The sequence below is a fragment of the Plecotus auritus genome (genome assembly GCF_963455305.1).
Source record: "Plecotus auritus genome assembly, chromosome: 4".
NCBI lineage: Eukaryota > Metazoa > Chordata > Mammalia > Chiroptera > Vespertilionidae > Plecotus > Plecotus auritus.
In genome coordinates, this window is record NC_137775.1 from 107,570,408 (window position 1) to 107,591,051 (window position 20,644).

The following is a 20,644-nucleotide window of genomic DNA, read 5'->3' on the forward strand; positions in this document are numbered from 1 at the left end:
GGTGGGCCCTGAGTGACAGAGCATTGGCATGAACACCAGGGACAAGAGTCCACATGAGAGGAGGCACTGTCCCCTGTGCATGAATATGCATCTATAGAGTGACTGGTGCACACACAGTAGCATGCGAAGCAACAGCTACGTGACCGAGAGCAGATCGCAGAGGAGAGGTCCCCGCCTGCACCCACGTCACCAAAACCATGGAATCCACCGCTACCTGTGGAACTTCTGCTGAAATGCTAACGCATGGGCTGGCTCCTTAAACTTGGCTATGGCTTTCCGTTGCTGGGGAAGCATCTGTAAACTCTAGAGGAAGGAAACAGAGAAACGTTTTAACATCGTGCTATATATGGTTAAAAAAAAACATGAACATGCAAACATTAGACTTAATACAAAATTTAAGTTCAGGCTGATACTTGGATCACTAAAACAAACTAATTCTATTTTGTGGGAATTTTTCTTACCCATCTAGATAATATATCCAAAAACTCTGTTCCAGAAAGTCATTCCCCTGACCAGCACTTATAACCTCCAAGCCTGGCATTAAGACCTCGTATCGTCTGACCACACCAGTTGCCCAATCTTCCCTCTAAACTTTCTCTGAGGCTTGGTGGCAAGTACCCTTGGAGAGTCACTCTCTGTTCTCAGGCATTCCCATCAGGTAACTGTCCATGGAATCTAGATTTTGGAAATACTATGCTCCTCTCCTAGAAAAAAAAAAAGTTTCTAGATTTCTGGGGTGCCTATCTCCTGTGTGTGAGTCGCCAATGTGAAGTGAAGGCATGAGCTTCGTTTTTACCATTTACCATATGAGAGGATTCGTGGGTGTGTGTCTGAGTGGTTTAAATCCCAATCTGATGGAGGACTATCCGTCAAGACAGCATAAATGGCAATGAAGTTCTTCAACCTCAAGAATGACTGGCTCTCCAGTGGTCAATACCCATCACGAGAACATTGCCTACAGTTGCCTGCTGGCTGCTCCCCTTTATTTACATTGTGGTGCCCTTTCAATAAGACAAACCCTCATTTTCTAGACTTAAGAATGAACTGTAGAAGTTGTCACAGTCAACCTATCAAGATGATAATATTAGTAATTTCTTTGAAAGAAGGAAAAACATGTTTCACTGAAAGTTGAAAGGCTAATGATCACTGGTTTCCACATTTTCATATAAACACAAATCACCCAGAACAGACCAAATGTTAAAATCTGTCTCAAGTCTCTACTGTTCACTCTGACTCCCCAACCCGCCCCCAAACAGCTTCCTGACTTGCCACACGGCTGCACTCACCAACCTTCCCGAGGTGCTATCCATTCTTTCGAGACAAGACGCCTTCAGAGAGTTTCTGAGAATACGTAATTGCTCTGCTATTCATCACAAAACACTAGCTGAAGTGCTCAAGTTGGCCCTTCCTGTGCTCACACTCAAGTCGCATCAGAGCCACGTGACTGCACTGTGTGGGACACTCCACTAACCGCAATGTGCACGCAGTACAGAAGCCTGGCCTCCCCCCCCCCCCCCAGGACCGTCCTCTTTCTGGGAGGAGCCTGTGTGTCTGTGCTGGACAAAGAAATGAAATGTTGTGGGGAATGAAACCGACTCCGTCCTGGCAGACCGATTCCATGCTTTCCCCTCTGGTCGATGATTCCTCACCTTCAGGGATGACCTTAAGTTAAAACGATACCAACTCTTTTAAAGACAACAAGAGTGGAACTGCTTCAAAGCAGCCCTGTTTAGGGGGGACCGTGTGCGGCCCTCTCCCCACTTGACAGCTCTGCAGCCCCCGGTGGCAGTCAGCCTCGCCCCAGGACATCTTTGCTCCTCCAGGCGCAGTGCTTCTAGTAGATAAACAAGTAGGACCTTATTCTGGAAGTCTCCCTATGCACGGTTCACTGGCACTCTTGCTAGTAAGGGGGCAGGCAACACTGTCCGGAGGGGTCCGAGCAGAAACACGGGAAAGTTTGCTGCAGAGCCTCGGGCAGCCCCATCCTACGCCCACTGTCACAGAATCGTCGGCACTTTCCCATCCTGCCTGGTCTCTGACACAGATGCTGCGTGTCTCCTGAGTTCCAACGGGTCTCCTGAGCTTCTTCATGCCCATCCACGTCCACCACCGGTTGTTCCATGTTCCCTGTCCTCCTCAGACTGATCCTTCGGACACAAGGGCTCCTCAGAGCTCTGCCTCCCACTGCCTCCTGAGAACCCACATGGCTTCCTGGCTTACTTACAATGGTTCCGAGACTCTCTGCGGGGCCTCCAGCTAACCTGTTTCCATGACAACTGCAGGTCCTATGGACCTTCTTTAAACCTGGTGGCGAGGGGTTCCGGCAGCCTACGTCTGACCATCCTGCTGTTTGCTTTCCCAAATGTTCTGAATGCAAAATGACTCACTCTTTCACTGGAGATGCCAACGTCTTCACGTCACCCACCAGCCCCTTTCCTGGCCAGTCAGAACCAGATGCAGTGGGTGTTCTTGCCAACGCATGTCCCCTCAGAGGTCAGATTCCCTGCGGTGAACCTGCCTTCCTGGCTGCTTGGGGGACTCCCGTCTGGGTGGATGGAGATGTTGTCTGAGGCTGGCAAGCTGGTGTCCTGAAGCAGCTGCACGAGGACAGCCCTCGGACAAGACCTGCTGATGTAGGTGCCCCAGCGGGAGGGGCACATGCGCTTTGTCCTCCCTGCTTTCACACGCTTTGTCCCAGTGACATGGGCCTCTGTTTCTTTAGCTTCCCTCCCTGCCAGGTTATGCCAGGGAACAATGAGGTGCGGGCAGTGTTTCCAGTCTTTTGTGACTTATGAGAGCCTGAGGGAAACACCAAGATTCACGGAGGTCAAGTGCTCAGCCTGAAAGTCGCACACAAAGAAACGGCAAAATCGGGACTTCTGCTGAAGCCTCATCTCAAAGCCCAACTCCAGCTGCTACCAGCTGCAGCCTACCTCCCAGCTGGTCAGGAAAACAATACAGCCACCAGCAGAGACATGGTAACGGCACAAGCCAGGCACAGGCAGGCCACATCTACGCCCCAGCCGTTATTACAGGGTGAGGGTTGTGGGGAACCTTAAGTGATCACCAACTCCACTCTTCTGAGGAAATGACTTTTTTTTTTTATACCATGGTGTTTCATTCATTATAAAATAACAAATGTTTAACACAATTTTAGGCACAAACCTGCAAACAGGGAAATAAAGATAACGAAGTGAAGGGGCCTAGGAGGCTGTGACGCCCCTGCTCCCTGATCCTGACAGCTGAGCGGCTCGGTCTTCCGGAGCAGGAGGGGGGCCAGTCCAGGAGCATGCACTCCTGCAGCCCTACCCCACGGCCCCTGCACCCAGAAATGCTGGTGACACCGCCTGGCGGACTCACACTCACCCTCGCATCTGAAATTCTGAAACTTGATACTTCTTGTGTCATTTCTCCCTTCTGGTTACAATATTCTAAAAAACCTTATCATTTTTTCTTATAGTGTAAATAATGAGTCTATAGACAAATGTCTCTTCAATGGACTTTCTAGAGAGGCTTGTGATTATGGTCTAAGGCAGTGGTCGGTAAACTGCGGCTCGTGAGCCACACAGTTTGCCACTCTATTGACTAATGAGTTTGTTGACCACTGGCCTAAGGGAAGAGCAACGTGGGCGCCTTGCTCCACACTGGGCAAGCCTCTCAGATTCCACAGCTAAGCAGCAGACCTTCCACTGCAGTGCAATCTACAGACCTTGGCACATAGAAACCCACACCTGAAACCTATATGATCATATTAACCAACTAGTGGCCTGGTGCATGGATTTGTACACACTGAAAGGAAATTAATTAGAAGAAATATTTCAATATCGCTATTTGCCCTTTCTCTGTAATAGAAGTGTCAGAAATGGAAGAAAATTAGTAAAATGTATATGAAAATAATAAATTGATTAATAAACAATAACAAGCTATAATAACTAAGATGATATAAACCAAAAACATGTTATAAAAACATTGATAAAAACAATGACTGATAAATTGATTAAACTTATTTTAATATCTCCCTGTATGCTTTAAGAGTAAAAACACTTTCAGAGTGCCTAATTTCCCTCATGATGAAGTATTTGAAACGTTAACTTTAATGTCACACACTCTTTAAACTCGAGAGAAAGCAACATGTAACTAACCATGTCCGAAAACGGGTTCAGGTAGGAATATTCCTACTCTGTCTAGAGCAGCCGTGGGCAAACTACGGCCCATTCGGCTGTTCTATCCGGCCCGCGGAGCCGAAAGAGTGGAGGGTTCTCTTGCTCTCCCCTCCGCTCCTTCACCACCAGCAGCAGTGTTAACATGGCAACGTCGGGAAACACAGCCACAGCTCCTTCTTCTGAGTGGGCGGATTTATATCCGCCCATTCAGTAAAGGAACAACCTCTCAATCTTCCAGAAGCTCCTTGTAATGCCCGCGGACGCGTCTCCCGACATCAACCTGGGAATGCATAGACACGTTATCGTGGTGATGTAGGGAGACACGCCCCTGGAGAGCACAGTATCGGAGCCTTTCTGAGGTAAGATTAAGAGCTCTACTCAAACACAATTTTTTCCTGTTCCCACATTCTGTACATCACAATGACTTGTTAATAAAAGAACAAAGACTTTTAGCTTTTAGGGCTTGTATCCACTGCAGTTTTTTTTCCCACTGCGGACGTGTGCAGCAGGGAAAAAGACACACAGAGGACATGTCACACTAGCCATGCTGCGGCTGCATTTTTTTGCTGATACGGATGTGGTATCAGTAACGCTACCGTGGCCACTAACCGCATGTGTTAGCGGCAAAACAAATGCATTTTGCGCTGCGTTTGCTTCTCCCCCTTGCGCCTGTAAAAATGCGTGCTACAGGGCATTTGTGTTAACATGCACCACTGCACATTAGCATCAACGCAAACATGATGGGAACCTGTGTACCCTGCATTAACCCTAGCTGCGCTGCATTGCAGTACTGCACCACACTGCAACGGCAGCATGGCTAGTGTGAACGAACCCTAATTCAGTGGGTTGAACAAAAAGATTGTATAGAAATGTGATGAACTAAAGATTTTATTACAAAATCGCTTAATTTCAGGGTTTCAGAAGTAATTGGACAAATGAAAAACTGAAAATCAAATGTTCATATCTAATACTTGGATGAAACCCTTTCCTGGTAATGACAGCCTGAAGTCTTGTACTTATGGACATCACCAGATGCTGGGTTTTCTCCTTTGTAATGCTCTGCTAGGCTGTCACAGTAGGGGTATATATATAAATATCCTGCCATTTCCAGCTTTTAATAAGAAAAACTGTTGCAATGGGCATTTAAAAGTGGCACTTGGTTGTTTTTATAGAGTCCAGTGGATGCAATCTGACATTGATAATGGGCTCTTTCACACTATGTGCACTGCGGCTGTTTTTTGCCAGTAACGGATGTGCTAGTGGTAACTACTGGTTACCCATGTTTTGCACTGCCCTAGCACCTCCCATACAAGTGTGTCTGGAAGACACAGCAATGTGCAGCTATGTGTGTTACCATAAACAAAGGGCCTGTGTGAAAGATACACAGGTTTCCTATGGAGGAAAGGGGTTGTTCTCTATGGTCAGGGTGTGCCTCTGTCCCATGTCTGAACTTTTTCAGATGATTTTGTTATATATATATATATATTTTTAGAAGACCAAAAATGTTATAGTAGAGCAAATTTAATCACTTGTTTTTATACTTTACTGTCTTATTTTAGTAAAGAATTTAATAAGAGAACAGTACTGTTGGTTTTAGCCCAATATTAAACATGAGTGGACCAAAGAAAAGGAAAGTGGACAGTGAATGCCGAGTGTTTAAGAGGGAGTGGACAACAAAATATTTTTTCACCGAAGTCCGATCAATGCCGGTATGTCTGATATGCCAGGAAACACTTGCAGTCTTCAAAGAGTACAATCTCAGCCGTCACTTTGCCACAAAGCATGGCAACTATGCTAGCAAGCAGTCACCTCAAGAACGGGAGGCTACTGCACAGAGGTTGATGGCTAAATTACAGGCTCAGCAAAATGTCTTTCACAGACAAACTGCAATTCAAAAGACAACTACCAAAGCAAGTTTTATACTATCATTCAAATTAGCAAAAGCTAGCAAACCTCTCTCTGAAGGCGAGTTTTTGAAAGAATGTATGATAGAGACAGCAGGTCTCTTGTGTCCAGAGAGCAAAGGCAAGTTTGAAAAACTCAGCTTATCGCGCAGGACAGTGATTCGTCGAGTGGAACTGATTGATGAAGACTTGGCCAGCAAGTTAAATAGTAAGGCAGAGTTCTTTAAATTTTATTCACTAGCATTGGATGAAAGTAATGATGTAAAGGACACTGCTCAGCTCTTAATTTTTATCCGAGGGATTAGTGACAATTTTGAAATTACGGAGGAGTTTTTAGCCATGGAGCCACTGAAAGGAAAAACACGGGGAGAGGACTTGTATGACCGGGTGTCTACTGTCACCGAGAAAATGAAGCTACCATGGAGTAAACTTGCTAATGTCACGACAGATGGATCTCCAAATTTAACTGGAAAAAATGTTGGACTGCTAAAAAGAATTCAGGATAAAGTGAAAGAGGAGAACCCTAACCAAGATGTTATTTTTCTTCACTGTATTATTCACCAGGAATCATTGTGCAAGTCTATATTACAACTTAATCATGTTGTTAATCCAGTTGTAAAGCTTGTTAATTTCATTCGAGCAAAGGGACTTCAGCACCGTCAGTTTATTAAGTTTCTGGAGGAAACTGATGCAGATCACCACAACTTACTTTATCACTCTCGTGTCTGCTGGTTGAGTTTGGGCAAAGTTTTCCAACTAGTGTGGGAGCTCAAAGAAGAGATTGGTGCATTTTTTGAAATTAAAGGGAAGTCTGATGAGTTTACTGAGCTGAGTGACAAGAATTGGCTGTGTGATTTTGCATTTGCTGTAGACATATTTTCACATTTGAATGAGCTAAATGTGAAGCTACAAGGAAAAGATCAGTATGTACATGACATGTACACTAATGTGAAAGCCTTTAAATCAAAGCTGATTTTCTTTTTCAGACAAATTTCAGACAAAGTCTTCACTCATTTTGCCACACTAGCCACACAGAAGGAGACCATCCAAAACGTGAAGAAATACAGCAAATCACTGGATGACCTGCATGCAGAATTCTGTCGTCGGTTTTCTGATGTTGAAAAATTGACCAGTCACTTCAACTGGTGGCCTGTCCTTTGTCACAAAACCCTGAAACAGCACCAGAAGAGGTGCAACTGGAACTCATCGATCTTCAGTCTGACTTTGTCCTAAAGGAGAAACTCAGCTCTCTTGAACTAAGAGACTTTTACGCTTCACTTAATGAAGCCACTTTTCCAAACATCCGGAGGATGGCACAGAAGATACTGGTGCTGTTTGGGTCAACCTATGTTTGTGAGCAGACATTTAGCGTCATGAACATCAACAAAGCCCCTCACAGATCCAGCTTAACTGACGAGCACCTCAGATCCTGAGAATAGCCACAACAAAACTAACTCCAGACTTTGATGCATTAGCTAAAAAAGGAGACCAACAACACTGTTCCCACTGAAGTTGATGTTTTAAAGACCAAAAACCTTTCAACCCAGTCTACATTGCCATCTACATCTACGTCCCGGGCATAATTGGGAAGTTGCACTAAAGAAAATGTTTAATTTACTGTTTACACATTTTGTTCTTTTCTATTTGTTTTAGTTTTAAATTATTTTATTATATTTTAAGTTTAATTTGAAAGGCTTTTGTACCTTTCCTTTGTTAGGCAATTTTATTTTGCCTTTGCCATCTTCAATATAAGGTATGTTATTGTGCTATGATTCCTCCATTTTTTGAAGTTTCAAATTATAATAATTAGTGTTTACATTCTTCTTGTTAAAATGTTTGAAATGAATAAAACTACTGAAATAATAAAAAAAAAGACCGTACCCTTTTATGTAATGATGTTTACTTTGAATTTATATTAGTTCACACAAACACTCCATCCATGCTTTTGTTCCGGCCCTCCGGTCCAGTTTAAGAACCCATTGTGGCCCTCGAGTCAAAAAGTTTGCCCACCCCTGGTCTAGAGTTTGTCCTTGTGATTTATTAATAGTTACTGCAAATGCTGGCATCACAGGACACTGTCTTCAAATTAATTTAAATGGAAGGCCAATGTCAGATGGGAACAAATATCTTGCATACGTGAGAAACATTTATTTTTAAATTGCCAGTGCGCATCATATGTACTGGGCAGTCGGTCGGACGGACGGACGTATAGTCAGTCACTTAGCCTTTTATATATATATATATATATGTCACCCAATAAATTTTATTAGAAAAGAAAAAAAAAAGGGACGCATTGCAGACACCACCACCACCACTATTATACCACGTGGACTCGAGGTGGCACCACAGTCCAATGCTCACAGGCTTAGCTGGGTCATCACAGCGGGAGCCCCCTCAGCTCCATCCCTGCCAAGTCTATTTACATTTAAAACATAATTATAACAAGACATTGTTATAAATATATTTTCAAAATTTATACTCACAATGTCATTCTAACACTACTGTAGAAGCTTGATCTATCAGTGTGGTTACAGACTTAGCATCTTAGCATGTGTGGCTGCAGCTTAAATAGCTACACCCTCACTCATAACCATCCCAGGAGCAAGACTGGCAAGAACGAAGAGCACTCAGCTCAGCCCCAGGCAGGTGCACAGGCTCTGGCAGAAGCTCTACACCCAGGGACTTCCACAGGACATGGGGGACCTCGCCTTGTACTTCCTTTTAAGGGTCAGTGATGTAACCTAGAAAACTTCTTTCTTGTTGTCCTCTTTTCCTCATTAAACAATCCAATATTGTTTTTGCTTCGCTTCAAGTATCCTCAAACTTTATTATTTATAATACAACTAGAGGCCCAATGCATGAAATTCATGCGAAGGGAGGGCAGGGGTGTCCCTCCGCCCAGCCTGCACCCTCTCCAATCTGTGACATCCCTCTCACAATCCATGACTGCTGGCTTTCAACTGCTCGCCTGCCTGCCAGCCTGATCACCCCCTAACCACTCCCCTGCCAGCCTGATCGATGCCTAACTGCTCTCCTGCTGGCCCGATTGCCCCTAACTGCCCTCCACTGCCAGCCTGGTCACCCCTAACTGCCTGCCTCTTCCGGCCTGGTTGTCCCTAACTGCCTTCCCCTGCCAGCCTGGTCGCCCCAACTGCCCTCCCCTGAAGGCCTGGTCACCCCAACTGCCCTCCCCTACAGGCCTGGTCACCCCTAACTGCCCTCCTCTTCCGGCCTGGTAGCCCCAACTGCCCTCCCCGAAGGCCTGGTCACCCCAACTGCCCTCCCCTGCAGGCCTGGTCGCCCCCAGCTACCCTCCCCTGCTGGCCATCTTGTGACGGCCATCTTGTGTCCACATGGGGGCGGCCATCTTGTGTGTTGGAGTGATGGTCAATTTGCATATTACCTCCTTATTATATAGAACTAGTGGCCCAGTGCACAAAATTCATGCACAGGGGTCGGGGGTGGTGTGTCCCTCAGCCCAGCCTGAACCCTCTCCAATCTGGGACCCCTCAAGGGATATCCAACTGCCGGTTTAGGCCCGATCCCACAGGGACAACCCCCTTGCAATCCGGGACTGCTGGCTCCTAACCACTCACCTGCCTGCCTGCTTGATCGCCCCTAACCACTCTGCCTGCCAGCCTGCTCGCCCCCAACTGCCCCCCCTGCCGGCCTGATTGCCCCCAACTGCCCTCCTCTCCTGGCCTGATCACCCCTAGCCGCCTCTGCCTCAGCCCCGCCACCATGGCTTTGTCCAGAAGGACGTCCAGAAGGTCTCATGGTCTAATTAGCATATTACCCTTTTATTAGTATAGATAAAATATGACATACCGCCATAACTATAACATATCTACCAGTATTACTCTATGAGAATACGTACTTCATGCAATAGGAATGCATCTAATACATTCCATTGTATATGTTGTAAGTAGTAGGAAATAGTGTATTTGTAGCAATAATATACACCCTGTGACTTCCCTTCCTGATTTGTGAATGGTTCCCCAGTTCTTTGTACGTTTCCTGGCCCCTAATGTATTTTTTTTTTTTTGGTCATTCAGTATAACTTTATTTACTGTTTATTGCACGTGATTTGATGTCTTTAATTTCTAACCACCAAAATTCAAAGGACTATTTTTTCCATGAAGTTTAACATAAACATTAGTGAATTCATCTATTCATGTGTTTTTATTATAAACATCTGAATTATTCACATTGTTATAGATCCTGAACTCATAAGCATGGACCATGCACAGGCTGTCAGCAAGCCAGGAAGCCATTCTGCAAGCAAACAGATACTCTGAATAAGGAGAAAAGTCATAGCACAATGTTTAATGTCCAACCTGAGTCACCTCAGAATGTTACATATATTGACTTCTTAATTCATATTGTATTGGGAACTCAACTGCTTGGTTGGTGATGGGGTTGACCTAGTTTGGGGAGGATTATTCCTGAAATAATTAAGGAAAGGGGGCTCAATCTTTCTTCTTGGTTGCTTGCTCCTCCCCAGCACCTTCACCTTTCTTCTTATCCTCAGCTTCTTGGGTTATCTTCTCCTTCACCTTCACCTCCTTCTTCCTCCTTTGCATCCTCAAATTCTTCCTTGGCACCTTCTTCCTCTTCCTCAGCCTCTTCCTTCTCCTTCTCCTCCTCTTCAGCTTCTCCTTCAGAGGGGGGTTCATCCTTAGCTTCCTTGGCTTTTGCAGCCTCAATGGTCTCCTCCACCTCGATCTGCTCCTCCTGGACGTGGCTGGTGTATTAAGAAGGGAAGGAGTGAGCGGACATCAAGCAGGAGCTGGTCTGTAAACCACCGTAGGCAGATCGGCCAAAGACCTGGGAACTCTGGGAGTAGCCGCTGGCTATGCTTCCCACGATGGTGAAACTGATCCGGGTCTCCTCACCTTCCAAGAGTTTCCTGTAAGCTGCAATGTCAATGTCCAAAGCCATCTTCTCATTGAGGAGGTCCTGGTATTCTTTTAAATATCGTACCATTTCACTCTTGGTAGTTCTCAACTCATTTTCTTATTTGTTGATTGTGTCCTGCAGAGCACTAATGTCAGCATTCTGCTTATCCTCCAGCTCTTGCAGCTGCTTTTCCAGTGCTTCGTTCATGGCCCGGCATGCTTTGGCCTTGAGGCAGCGGCTCTCGGACACCTCATCCTTGGCGGCATGCACCGCGTAGGTGTTCTTGGCAGCGCTCTCAGTCAGCATGGTGAAGCGGCTCTTGAACCATCCTCGGCATTCTGCATGTTCTTGGCAGCCAGGTTCTCGTACTGGGCGCGGATGTCCTTGAGCGTGGCGGAGAGGTCGGACTTGGAGAACACGTCCATCTCCACAGAGATCTGAGTGTACTGGATCTGTGCCTGCAGCTCCGCGATCTCCTCTTTGTGCACCTTCTTCAGAAAGGCAATTTCCTCCATCAGGCTGTCGATGTGCTTTTCAAGTTGAGCGCCAGCGAGAGCCTCCTCGTTTGCACTTTGCACGCCTCCAGCAGCCAGCCCTTGGCGTCCTGACGGTTCAGCACCTCTTCTTCGTAGCGCACGTGCAGGTTGCTCCCAGCCCCTTCCTAATGGGGTCTGAGGCTGCACCCATGATTCCACTGCCTTCTCCTCGCCAGGGACGGAGTGCGGTGGGGCGGGGCACAGGCATCCCATTTTCATTAAAATGTTCAACCCAGGCCCGCTCCACCAGTGTCCGCAGGCGGCCTGGGGGCAGACAGTGATCCTAGAGGCACTGGCCGCCCCGCCAGAGCTCAGCCACGATGGATGGTCCGGGGTGAGACAGCCCCACAAGGCCTCGTGGCTGCGATGTGGACTCGCTTCCTTAACCAGGGACCTGGCACTGGGCAGGCAGCAGCAACGCTTCCTCCCCAGCCCATGCTGGAGCGGGTCCCTGCGGCTTCAAAACCGAACTATGAGGGCCAGCCTCCCAGGCAGCAGAGGCCCTGAGCCCACCGGCTCTCCCTGGATCCCGCCAAGGCTTGCTTCCCACACTTGCTGAAAACCTTCTCTGTGCACTTGCCATAGTAATCAGTTCGGGCTGAAAGTACTGGGGACTCTGGCCGGCCTGAGGGGATTGGACGCCACCATCTTCTGGCTATGGGTGCCGCCATTTAGTGTCGGAGTGATGGTTAATTTGCATATTACCCTTTTATTAGATAGGATGACCTCTAATCCTTCTTCAGAACAGAAAAAAAACATGGCAAATGGGAGGGAAAATAGATCACTCAACAGATCTAGAACTCCAACATACAAAATTCAGTTTTCAGGACAGAAAGACCAGTGCAATGCAGCCACTGAACCTCCCTCTGTCAGTGCCATGGATTAAGCACTAGCCACACAGACTCCAGTCTGGAAAATGGACAGGAGAACTACCAAGGATGCACACTCCCCCACCACAGAGACAACGGGACACTGGGCTCACCGCTGACCTGTGATCTGACCCCAAATTCTTAGCTACTGTTGGTCTGAGGGTCTCTGATCAAGATGACCACATTTCTGCACCTGAAAACAATCCTCTAGTGTCAGTTCTATGCCTGCAAAGTAGCCCAATCACTACTAACTGTCAGGAAACAACTACCCCTATGCCCTGCCCACGCCACAGAAAGCCACTCCTGAGGACAGAGGCCAAAGTTCTTGGTTCACTTGTCATTACTACGTACAAATAAAAGGAACCCTAACATCTCTCTCAGAACCAAAAAGTGAAAGGTGGTGGAAAGGTTTAGTGTTTAGAAAAGTATTTGTTACTGTTCACTTTTAGGAACTCTCAACAGTACAGGGAGATTCCAAACACATCAAGAATGAATTACCTGTATCAGCTCTAGCCTGAAATGTTTCCCATTCACTCCTGGAGCAGAGAGCACTGTGTTACTCAGAAACCTTCTCATTAGTCAGTGTGTAAGTGCTCTGTCTCAGGCAGGCCGCCTGGGGCCTGGAGTGAAAGCACTGCTCCACCTGGCAGGAAGGGCAGGAGCGAAAGCACTGCTAGAGGAAACCAGGTGGGCTGCCTCCTCACTGGTTTACCGACAGGGTATAGAAGCTGCAAAGACAGGGTCCTGGGGAAAACCTGGTCTACAGTGGACTGGAGACCCACCATTTGCTGCCAGCCCCATGGAGACCCGTAAGCACTCAGAATTAGCCAGTTTTAAGAGACCAAAATACAGTCCACATTATTTCCTATTTGTAAAATCTAATCCAAGTCCCACAGCTGTTAATGTGAAAGGCTATTTCTGTAAATTAAGGTCAAGAAGGCTACTTTAAAAATTTTTAATTATCCTAATATATAAAAACCCTGGGTCGTAATGACCAATAATGACCAGAGGCTGACCAACCAGAAGTCAGTGCTCTATGCAAGCAAGCAGTAAAGGGCAATCAGGCAGGCAGGCAGAGGGGTTAGGGGTGATCAGGTAGGCAGGCCAGCAGTTAGGGGAGATCAGGTAGGCAGGCAAGCGGTTAGGGGAGATCAAGTAGGTAGGCCAGTGGTTAGGGGTGATCAGGTAGGCAGACGGCCCCTCGCCGGGCTGGCCCCGCCCCCAAGCAAGCTGTTAGGGGCAATCAGGCAGGCAGGCAGAGTGGTTAGGGGTGATCAGGTAGGCAGACCAGTAGTTAGGGGTGATCAGGTAGGTAGGCGAGCGGTTAGGGGCGATCAGATAGGCAGATGACCTTTCGCAGGGCTGGCCCCGCCCCCCAGCAAAGAAAGAGGGAGGCCCAGGCCAGCCAAGCCATTGCACCCCAGCCTGTCACCTGCAGAGGGAGGCCACCGGTGGCAGGGGATGGGGGGCAGCACTGCACAGGCCAGCTGCCTGCAGCCCGGGGAAGGAAAGCCCCGGTAGGCCCTGATCTCAGGCCAGGCCTAGGGACCCTACCCGAGAGTGAAGGCCGGGCTGAGAGACCCTCCCACCCACCCAGTGCACGAATTTTCATGCACCGGGCCCTTGTTACAAATAAAATGTGTGTGACTGGGAAAAAAAAAACTATATATACATGTGCATATGTGAACTTTAGGATAATCTGAGGATTTCTATATATACATGTGCATATGTGAACTTTAGGATAATCATCTGTTTAGTTGGAATAGTTATTCCATAAAGTTTATATGTAAGCATCTGAAAATTCCCAAGTAATCGAACTCTGGGGTAGAAGTTCTGACAGCAAGTGTGCACAAGAGATGTAACACCTGCCTCCTCCTTAAAAGCATTATTTTAACATGAAGTAGCCAGCACTTCACGATAAACCAGGAAGTGACTGAGTCACAGGCTGGACAACTGGCACAGGCGCCATGGAGCAGGTGCCCACCTGGATGGGTCCCACTGACATAAGCAGGCTCTTCAGCTGGGCGTCAGTGGTGGATGACGACAGGCCTTCGACAGACACAACGCAGGGCTGCGGCTTGCACTCCACCACCCGCAGGTTCTGCTTATTTGGCATCGGGCGCCCGCGGCCCATTGGCCCTGCTGTTCCCCGGCCTCTCCCATGCATGACGACCTGCCAACGATAGGAGGAACTGTTCAATTCAAAAGCTTTAGTTATTTTGCACAACTACTAAGATATACCAGTGAGCAAATAACTCAGAATCCATTAAAATACACCATGAGCTACAGGATTTCCTATAGTTTTTGCTGTGCTCAGAAAAGAATTTAATGTCTAAAGAGGATACCATCACCCAGCAAACATGAAAGGAAAAGAGCTGATTTGGAGCCCAGCAGGGACGAGGCGGCACCTCTGTTCCCTCCATGCTAAGGATGAAGCAATAGGTCCACGGGATCCAGCAACACACATCAGCAGCACACTTAGGGTTCAGGTTGGTCCTAATGGCCCCAGAGCCTGAGTTTCTCCCTCCGTACTCCAGGCCAACTCCACAGGGATGGTGCAACCCACTGCCACCATACAGGCACCACAAGCCACAACCTCACAGATCCAGCTCACGTGGTTAAGTACACATGTGCACTGGCACCCTGAGAACTGAAAGGCCACTTCTGTCACAATGGTCCCCTGGCTGCTACCCTTTACATTCACCTGCAGAGCTTTAAATCAAACCAAAAGCCCAAATCAAGGACACAGGGCCTCCACCCTGACCTCCAAAATTATGACATCACTGGTCTATGGTGAGGCCCAGACCTCAGGAGTTTCTAAAGCTGTCCAGGGTTCAAAACACTGTTCTGGGACCTTTTAATAAAGGGGACAGAGCTAATCTTTCTGGTCTGTTCTAACTAGGAAACAAGGCAGAGCACTGGTGCCAAGTGTTTCCTTGAAAACAGAACTCATCCAACACAGAACACACGTGAGAAGCAGCCACAGAGTGGGTGGAACCGAGCAGCACCAGACTTCCCAGGCTTCCTACCCAGACTTGGCCCTAGAATTTTGGGTAGAAAGAAGAGCATGCTGGCTGGCCATCTCCAGGGCACAGCTCAGGGCAGCAAGAAACCACCGCACCCTGGGTAGTGGGTGCTGTCCCAAAGCTGAATCATTAAAAAGTCATGACAGGAAGCATGCAGGCATTCCTTCCTGTCAGACCATTCTAGCATCACACTCACAGCACTGGTGAGGACACAGCTGTACCTTCTTGGTGGGGTGAATCCCTTGGATGCTCTTGATGCCCGGAGGGCCTGCTGAGTACACATGGGCCCCGACCGGCAGGTGCTGCGGCTGCTGAAGGGCCCCCTTGGTCAGCGTCACCTTGCGGGCAGGCTGCTGTCTCACTTCTGGAGGCTGGGGTGGCCGCTGGGGCTGGCCGTCCGGGTGAAAAAAGCCATCGCTCTCTTCTCCCTGCTGAAAGGAACAAGCAGCATACTGGTCAGTATCTGCACAGCCAGACATCCCTCCCCACCATTGGACAGTGTCCCACTGAGACACAAAACCATCAAACGCTAGAAAACCAAACCTGTTGTTTCACTAGAGCCACTAGGACATTTCTCACCCGACAGTATTTGGGTTTAAATAACAGTTTTGAAATGAAAAAGAGTAAGATCTTGGATTAGTATACCCACTCAAGAGGTCTGTAATTAAAGGGAAAGCTGTTTAGCTCAGTAAAATATTGCTTAATTTGAAAAATACTTCATACTCAACATGCATTTCCCATCTGCAAGAGGGTGTGTTAGAATCTGAGAGTTTGAATAATCAATGATTTTAACTCTTAACTCCTATTTAAATTTAAGGGAAGCAGGCTACCATGCTCCCTCGTCCCCTAGTTGTGGTCATGAATCCTGGGCCGTGTCCAGCCCTTCCTTCCTCAGATACAACCCTCACATGGACTCTAGGCACAGGGGTCCTGTTGAGTCACAAGTGCCATTACCAACCAGAGTCAATAACTCAGAGGAGGAACTCCTGCATTCTAGTAAGAGCTTTACAAGTATCAGAAATCTAACTTTTTGCGTTTTACTAATGTTCCCTCATTTCAGGACCTTAAACACTATTAATCAGCGAAGAAGTAAGCACACACTCAAGCTACACTGAGAGTCCTAACTCCACCGGGTAGCAAAAAGCCCTCCAGCTGTGCCCGTCGGCCACTTTCAGTGTGAAGTGTAGCATCTTCCCAGCAGGGAGCTGGTGACCAGGACGGAAAAGTGGATACAAGAAAGTCAGACCTGGACCTGCCAAATTATGTCATCTTAACAGAAATGGATGCTTGAAGGTGAAAATAGATTCAGACTTCTATGAGCACTACACTCTGCTCCCGACATAAACAGAAACATAACAGTCAATGGCTAACCTTCCCCATGCAGACTGCTGAGTTATGCAGTATTTCCAAGAGGAGCTTGGCAAATTAGCCCAGAAGCAGCCCCTATATTTTCTGTCTCTTTTCCCTTTAAATGTATCTTTTGAAGACAGTTTAATGGAACAAAGGGAAGGAACAGGGGCTGGAGCAAGCCAAGAATAGGTAAAATGTTTGCAAAAACTGTCCAAACTAATGAGACCTAAGGAAAAATGAGATTAAAAAGTCACAGACAGTCTTCTGGCTATGGAAGCATGGAGAGAGCAGCAAAGCCTGCCCACGCCCAACTCGAAGCATATAACTGGGCAAAATAAGAATTCCAGGACTTGGAAGTGGAGCAGCAAGAGCAGTGGATATAGGGCTGTGGGATAGGAAGTCACAGAGAGCTGATCTGAAACGTCAAGCAGCACTGTCAGTGAAGTCAGTGGAGGGGACAGGAAACACCCACAGATCTGATGGCCTCTGATCTTGGTCCTATTTGCAACAATAGTCGACCAGACAGAAGTCCGAGAAACTGAGGAAATTCTGGCCATGAAAGAGCTACTGAAGGTGTAGGTAAGTCCTTCCCATGCAGCTGACAGGGTCTCAGGCAGCTAGCAGGAAATAAGAGCCTGAGTGGACTGCGAGTGCCCACTCTGACCACACAGATTACCTCCAAAGGGCCCCAGGAACCTGGACACAATCTCTTCCTGATCAAGTGACTGACCACTGAGCTATGCAGCAACAGGGCCAACCCCTAGGAAACCAGGCTAATAAGAATAAAAAATGGACAAAAACTATTTTGAACTGAATAAAAATACAACTTATCAAAATCTAGGGAATGTAACCGGCCGGTGTGGCTCAGTGGTTGAGTGTCGACCCATGAACCAGGAGGTCATAGTTCAATTTCCAGTCAGGGCACATGCCCAGGTTGCAGGCTCCATCCTCAGTAGGGGTTGTGCAAGAGGCAGCCAATCCATGATTCTCTCTCATCACTGATGTTTCTATCTCTCTCTCCCTCTCTGAAATCTGTGTGTGTGTGTGTGTGTGTGTATCTTAATAATAAAGAGCTAATATGCGCTAATGGTCGGGATGCCATAATGCATAACGATTGATCGCAGGAGGCTGCCTGCACGTGCGAGGCGAGGCATTGCTCCGGAGACAGAGGCTGAGACGGGGCTGAAGCGGGGAGGCACCCAGAGGAGGCAGGACCATCCCATGCTGGGGAAGGCGGGGGTGAGAGCCCATAGCACAGTGGTTCTCAACCTTCCTAATGCCGCGACCCTTTAATACAGTTCCTCATGTTGTGGTGACCCCCAACCATAAAATTATTTTCATTGCTACTTCATAACTGTAATTTTGCTACTGTTAATGAATCGTAATATAAATATCTGTGTTTTCCGATGGTCTTAGGCGACCCTGCTAGCGGTTCTCAACCTGTGGGTTGCAACAGTCCTTTGCCACCCACCGCTCGCACTCAGAGTGCCACGCCACCCACCTGCCAGGGGAAGGAGCACAGAGCAGCAGGCAGGAGGCTTCCATGCTCTCCCTCCAGCGCCATGACGGGGCGGAGCCACCATGTTGTTCTGGAGACAGGGCGTAAGCAGGGAGGTGCCTGGAGAAGGCCAGAGGGGTTGGGGGCTGGGCCAGGCGTGTGAAGCTCTGCATAGAGAGGTTCGGGTGGATGGGCGGGGCTGCGCAATTTAGTGTGCTGGGCTCCTAATATATACATGTATATATATATATATATATATATATATATATATATATATATATATAATCTAGGGGATGCAACTAAAACAGTTCTATCAGAAAGGAAAAGACACCTATAATCAATAACTTAAACTTTTATTTGAATAAACTAGAAAAATACAAAGAAATCAAACCCAAACAGAAGAAAGGAAGTAAGATCACAGTGAAAGGCAATGACATAGTAAACAGAAAAACAATAGAGAAAAATCAAGAAAACCAAAGTTGGATTTTTGAGATCAACAAAATTGATCACCCTTTAAAATGACCAAGAAAAAAGAAGAGAAAACAAATGACCAAAATTAGGAACAGAAGAGGGATTATCAGAACGGGTACTACAGACATTAAAAAGGGTGACATGAACAACTTTATATCAACTAATTGGATAATTTCAATGAAATAAACAAACTTCATAAAAGATGCAAGATAGCAAAAAGAGATCATTAAAAATCTGAGAAGAGCCCTAGCTGATTTGGCTCAGTTGGATAGAGCATCAGCCTGCGGACTGAAGGGCCCCGGGGTCGATTCCAGTCAAGGCCATGTGCCTGGGTTGCAGGCTCAATCCCCAACAGGGGGTGTGCAGGAAGCAGCAAATCAATGATTCTCTCTCATCATTGATGTTTCTCTCTCTCCCTCTCCCTCCTCTCTGAAATCAATAAAAAAATATATATTTTTTAAAAATCTGAGAAGACAACCAACTCATTAAAAACCTCCCAGAAAGAAATGTCTAAGCCCCAATGGATTCAGTGATGAATTCTATCAACTATTTAAAGAAAAAGACCACTCTTTCAGAGAACAGAGGAGAGCCCTGCCCAGCAAGTCAGCCTGAGCACCGAAGGGTCATAGGTTCAATTCCTAGTCAAGGCCATGTACCTGGGTTGCAGGTTCAATCCCCAAGCCTGGTCAGGGTGTGTCCAGAAGGCAACCAATTCTATGTGTCTCTCTAAATCCATCTCTCTCTCTCCCCCCCTTCCTCCCCCCACTTCTCCTCCCTTCCACTCTCTCTAGTGATTCCCTCACGCTCTGCCCCATCCAATTTGATGCCCCACCCAAGCTGTTTGAAGCAGCTTTTCCATATGAATGGCCTATCCTGGCTCAGGCTTCAGACATTGCTAAAATCTCTTACACAAGCAGCAGCTGGAGTCAGCATGCCCCAAACTTATCAATAAAAGGCCCAAGACCCAGCACTAGCACCAGCCTACCTTGCATCACATCTGGGCCTCACCTGGGGACTTCCTAGCCCAGCTGTGGGCAAACTACGGCCCGCGGGCCGGATCCGGCCCATTCGGCTGTTCTATCTGGCCCGCGGAGCCGAAAGAGCGGAGGGTTCTCTAGCTCTCCCCTCCGCTCCTTCACCACCAGCAGCAGTGTTAACATGGCAACGTCAGAAACACGGCCGCAGCTCCTTCTTCTGAGTGGGCGGATTTATATCCGCCCATTCAGTAGAAGGAACAACCTCTCAATCTTCCAGAGGCTCCTTGTAATGCCCGCGGACGCGTCCCCCGACATTACCCTGGGAATGCTTAGACACGTTATCGTGGTGATGTAGGGAGACACGCCCCTGGAGAGCACAGCATCAGAGCATTAGCTAAAAAGGAGACCAACAACACTGTTCCCACTGAAGTTGATGTTTTAAAGACCAAAAACCTTTCAACCCAGTCTACATTGCCATCTACATCTACGTCCCGGGCATAATTGGGAAGTTGCACTAAAGAAAATGTTTAATTTACTGTTTACACATTTTGTTCTTTTCTATTTGTTTTAGTTTTAAATTATTTTATTATATTTAAGTTTAATTTGAAAGGCTTTTGTACCTTTCCTTTGTTAGGCAATTTTATTTTGCCTTTGCCATCTTCAATATAAGGTATGTTATTGTGCTATGATTCCTCCATTTTTTGAAGTTTCAAATTATAATAATTAGTGTTTACATTCTTGTTAAAATGTTTGAAATGAATAAAACTATTGAAATAATTAAAAAAAAAAAAAGACCGTACCCTTTTATGTAATGATGTTTGCTTTGAATTTATATTAGTTCACACAAACACTCCATCCATGCTTTTGTTCCGGCCCTCTGGTCCAGTTTAAGAACCCATTGTGGCCCTCGAGTCAAAAAGTTTGCCCACCCCTGTCCTAGCCCAATACAAG

The 20,644-nt window shown here is 47.0% G+C and overlaps 1 protein-coding gene and 1 pseudogene across 3 annotated transcripts in view; both read right to left on the reverse strand.

Annotated features, from left to right (window-relative positions):
- RBM33 (RNA binding motif protein 33) overlaps nt 1-20,644 on the reverse strand; it is a 112,547-nt gene that overhangs the window by 5,960 nt on the left and 85,943 nt on the right. Inside the window, exons 15-17 of one of the 2 annotated variants that reach the window (XM_080667107.1) lie at nt 15,619-15,825; nt 14,356-14,544; nt 215-303 (exon numbers count right to left, since the gene is read on the reverse strand). In XM_080667107.1, coding sequence (XP_080523233.1) covers nt 215-303; nt 14,356-14,544; nt 15,619-15,825 — 485 coding nt within the window. Of the gene's footprint in view, nt 1-214; nt 304-14,355; nt 14,545-15,618; nt 15,829-20,644 lie in introns of both variants that reach the window. The other variant, XM_080667106.1, reaches the window with a different exon arrangement.
- Nucleotides 10,537-13,172, reverse strand: LOC308245944 (neurofilament light polypeptide-like; annotated as a pseudogene). Its single transcript has 3 exons — nt 13,154-13,172; nt 12,870-12,907; nt 10,537-11,627 (listed from the first exon to the last, which is right to left on the reverse strand). The product of its transcript is annotated as a neurofilament light polypeptide-like (transcript).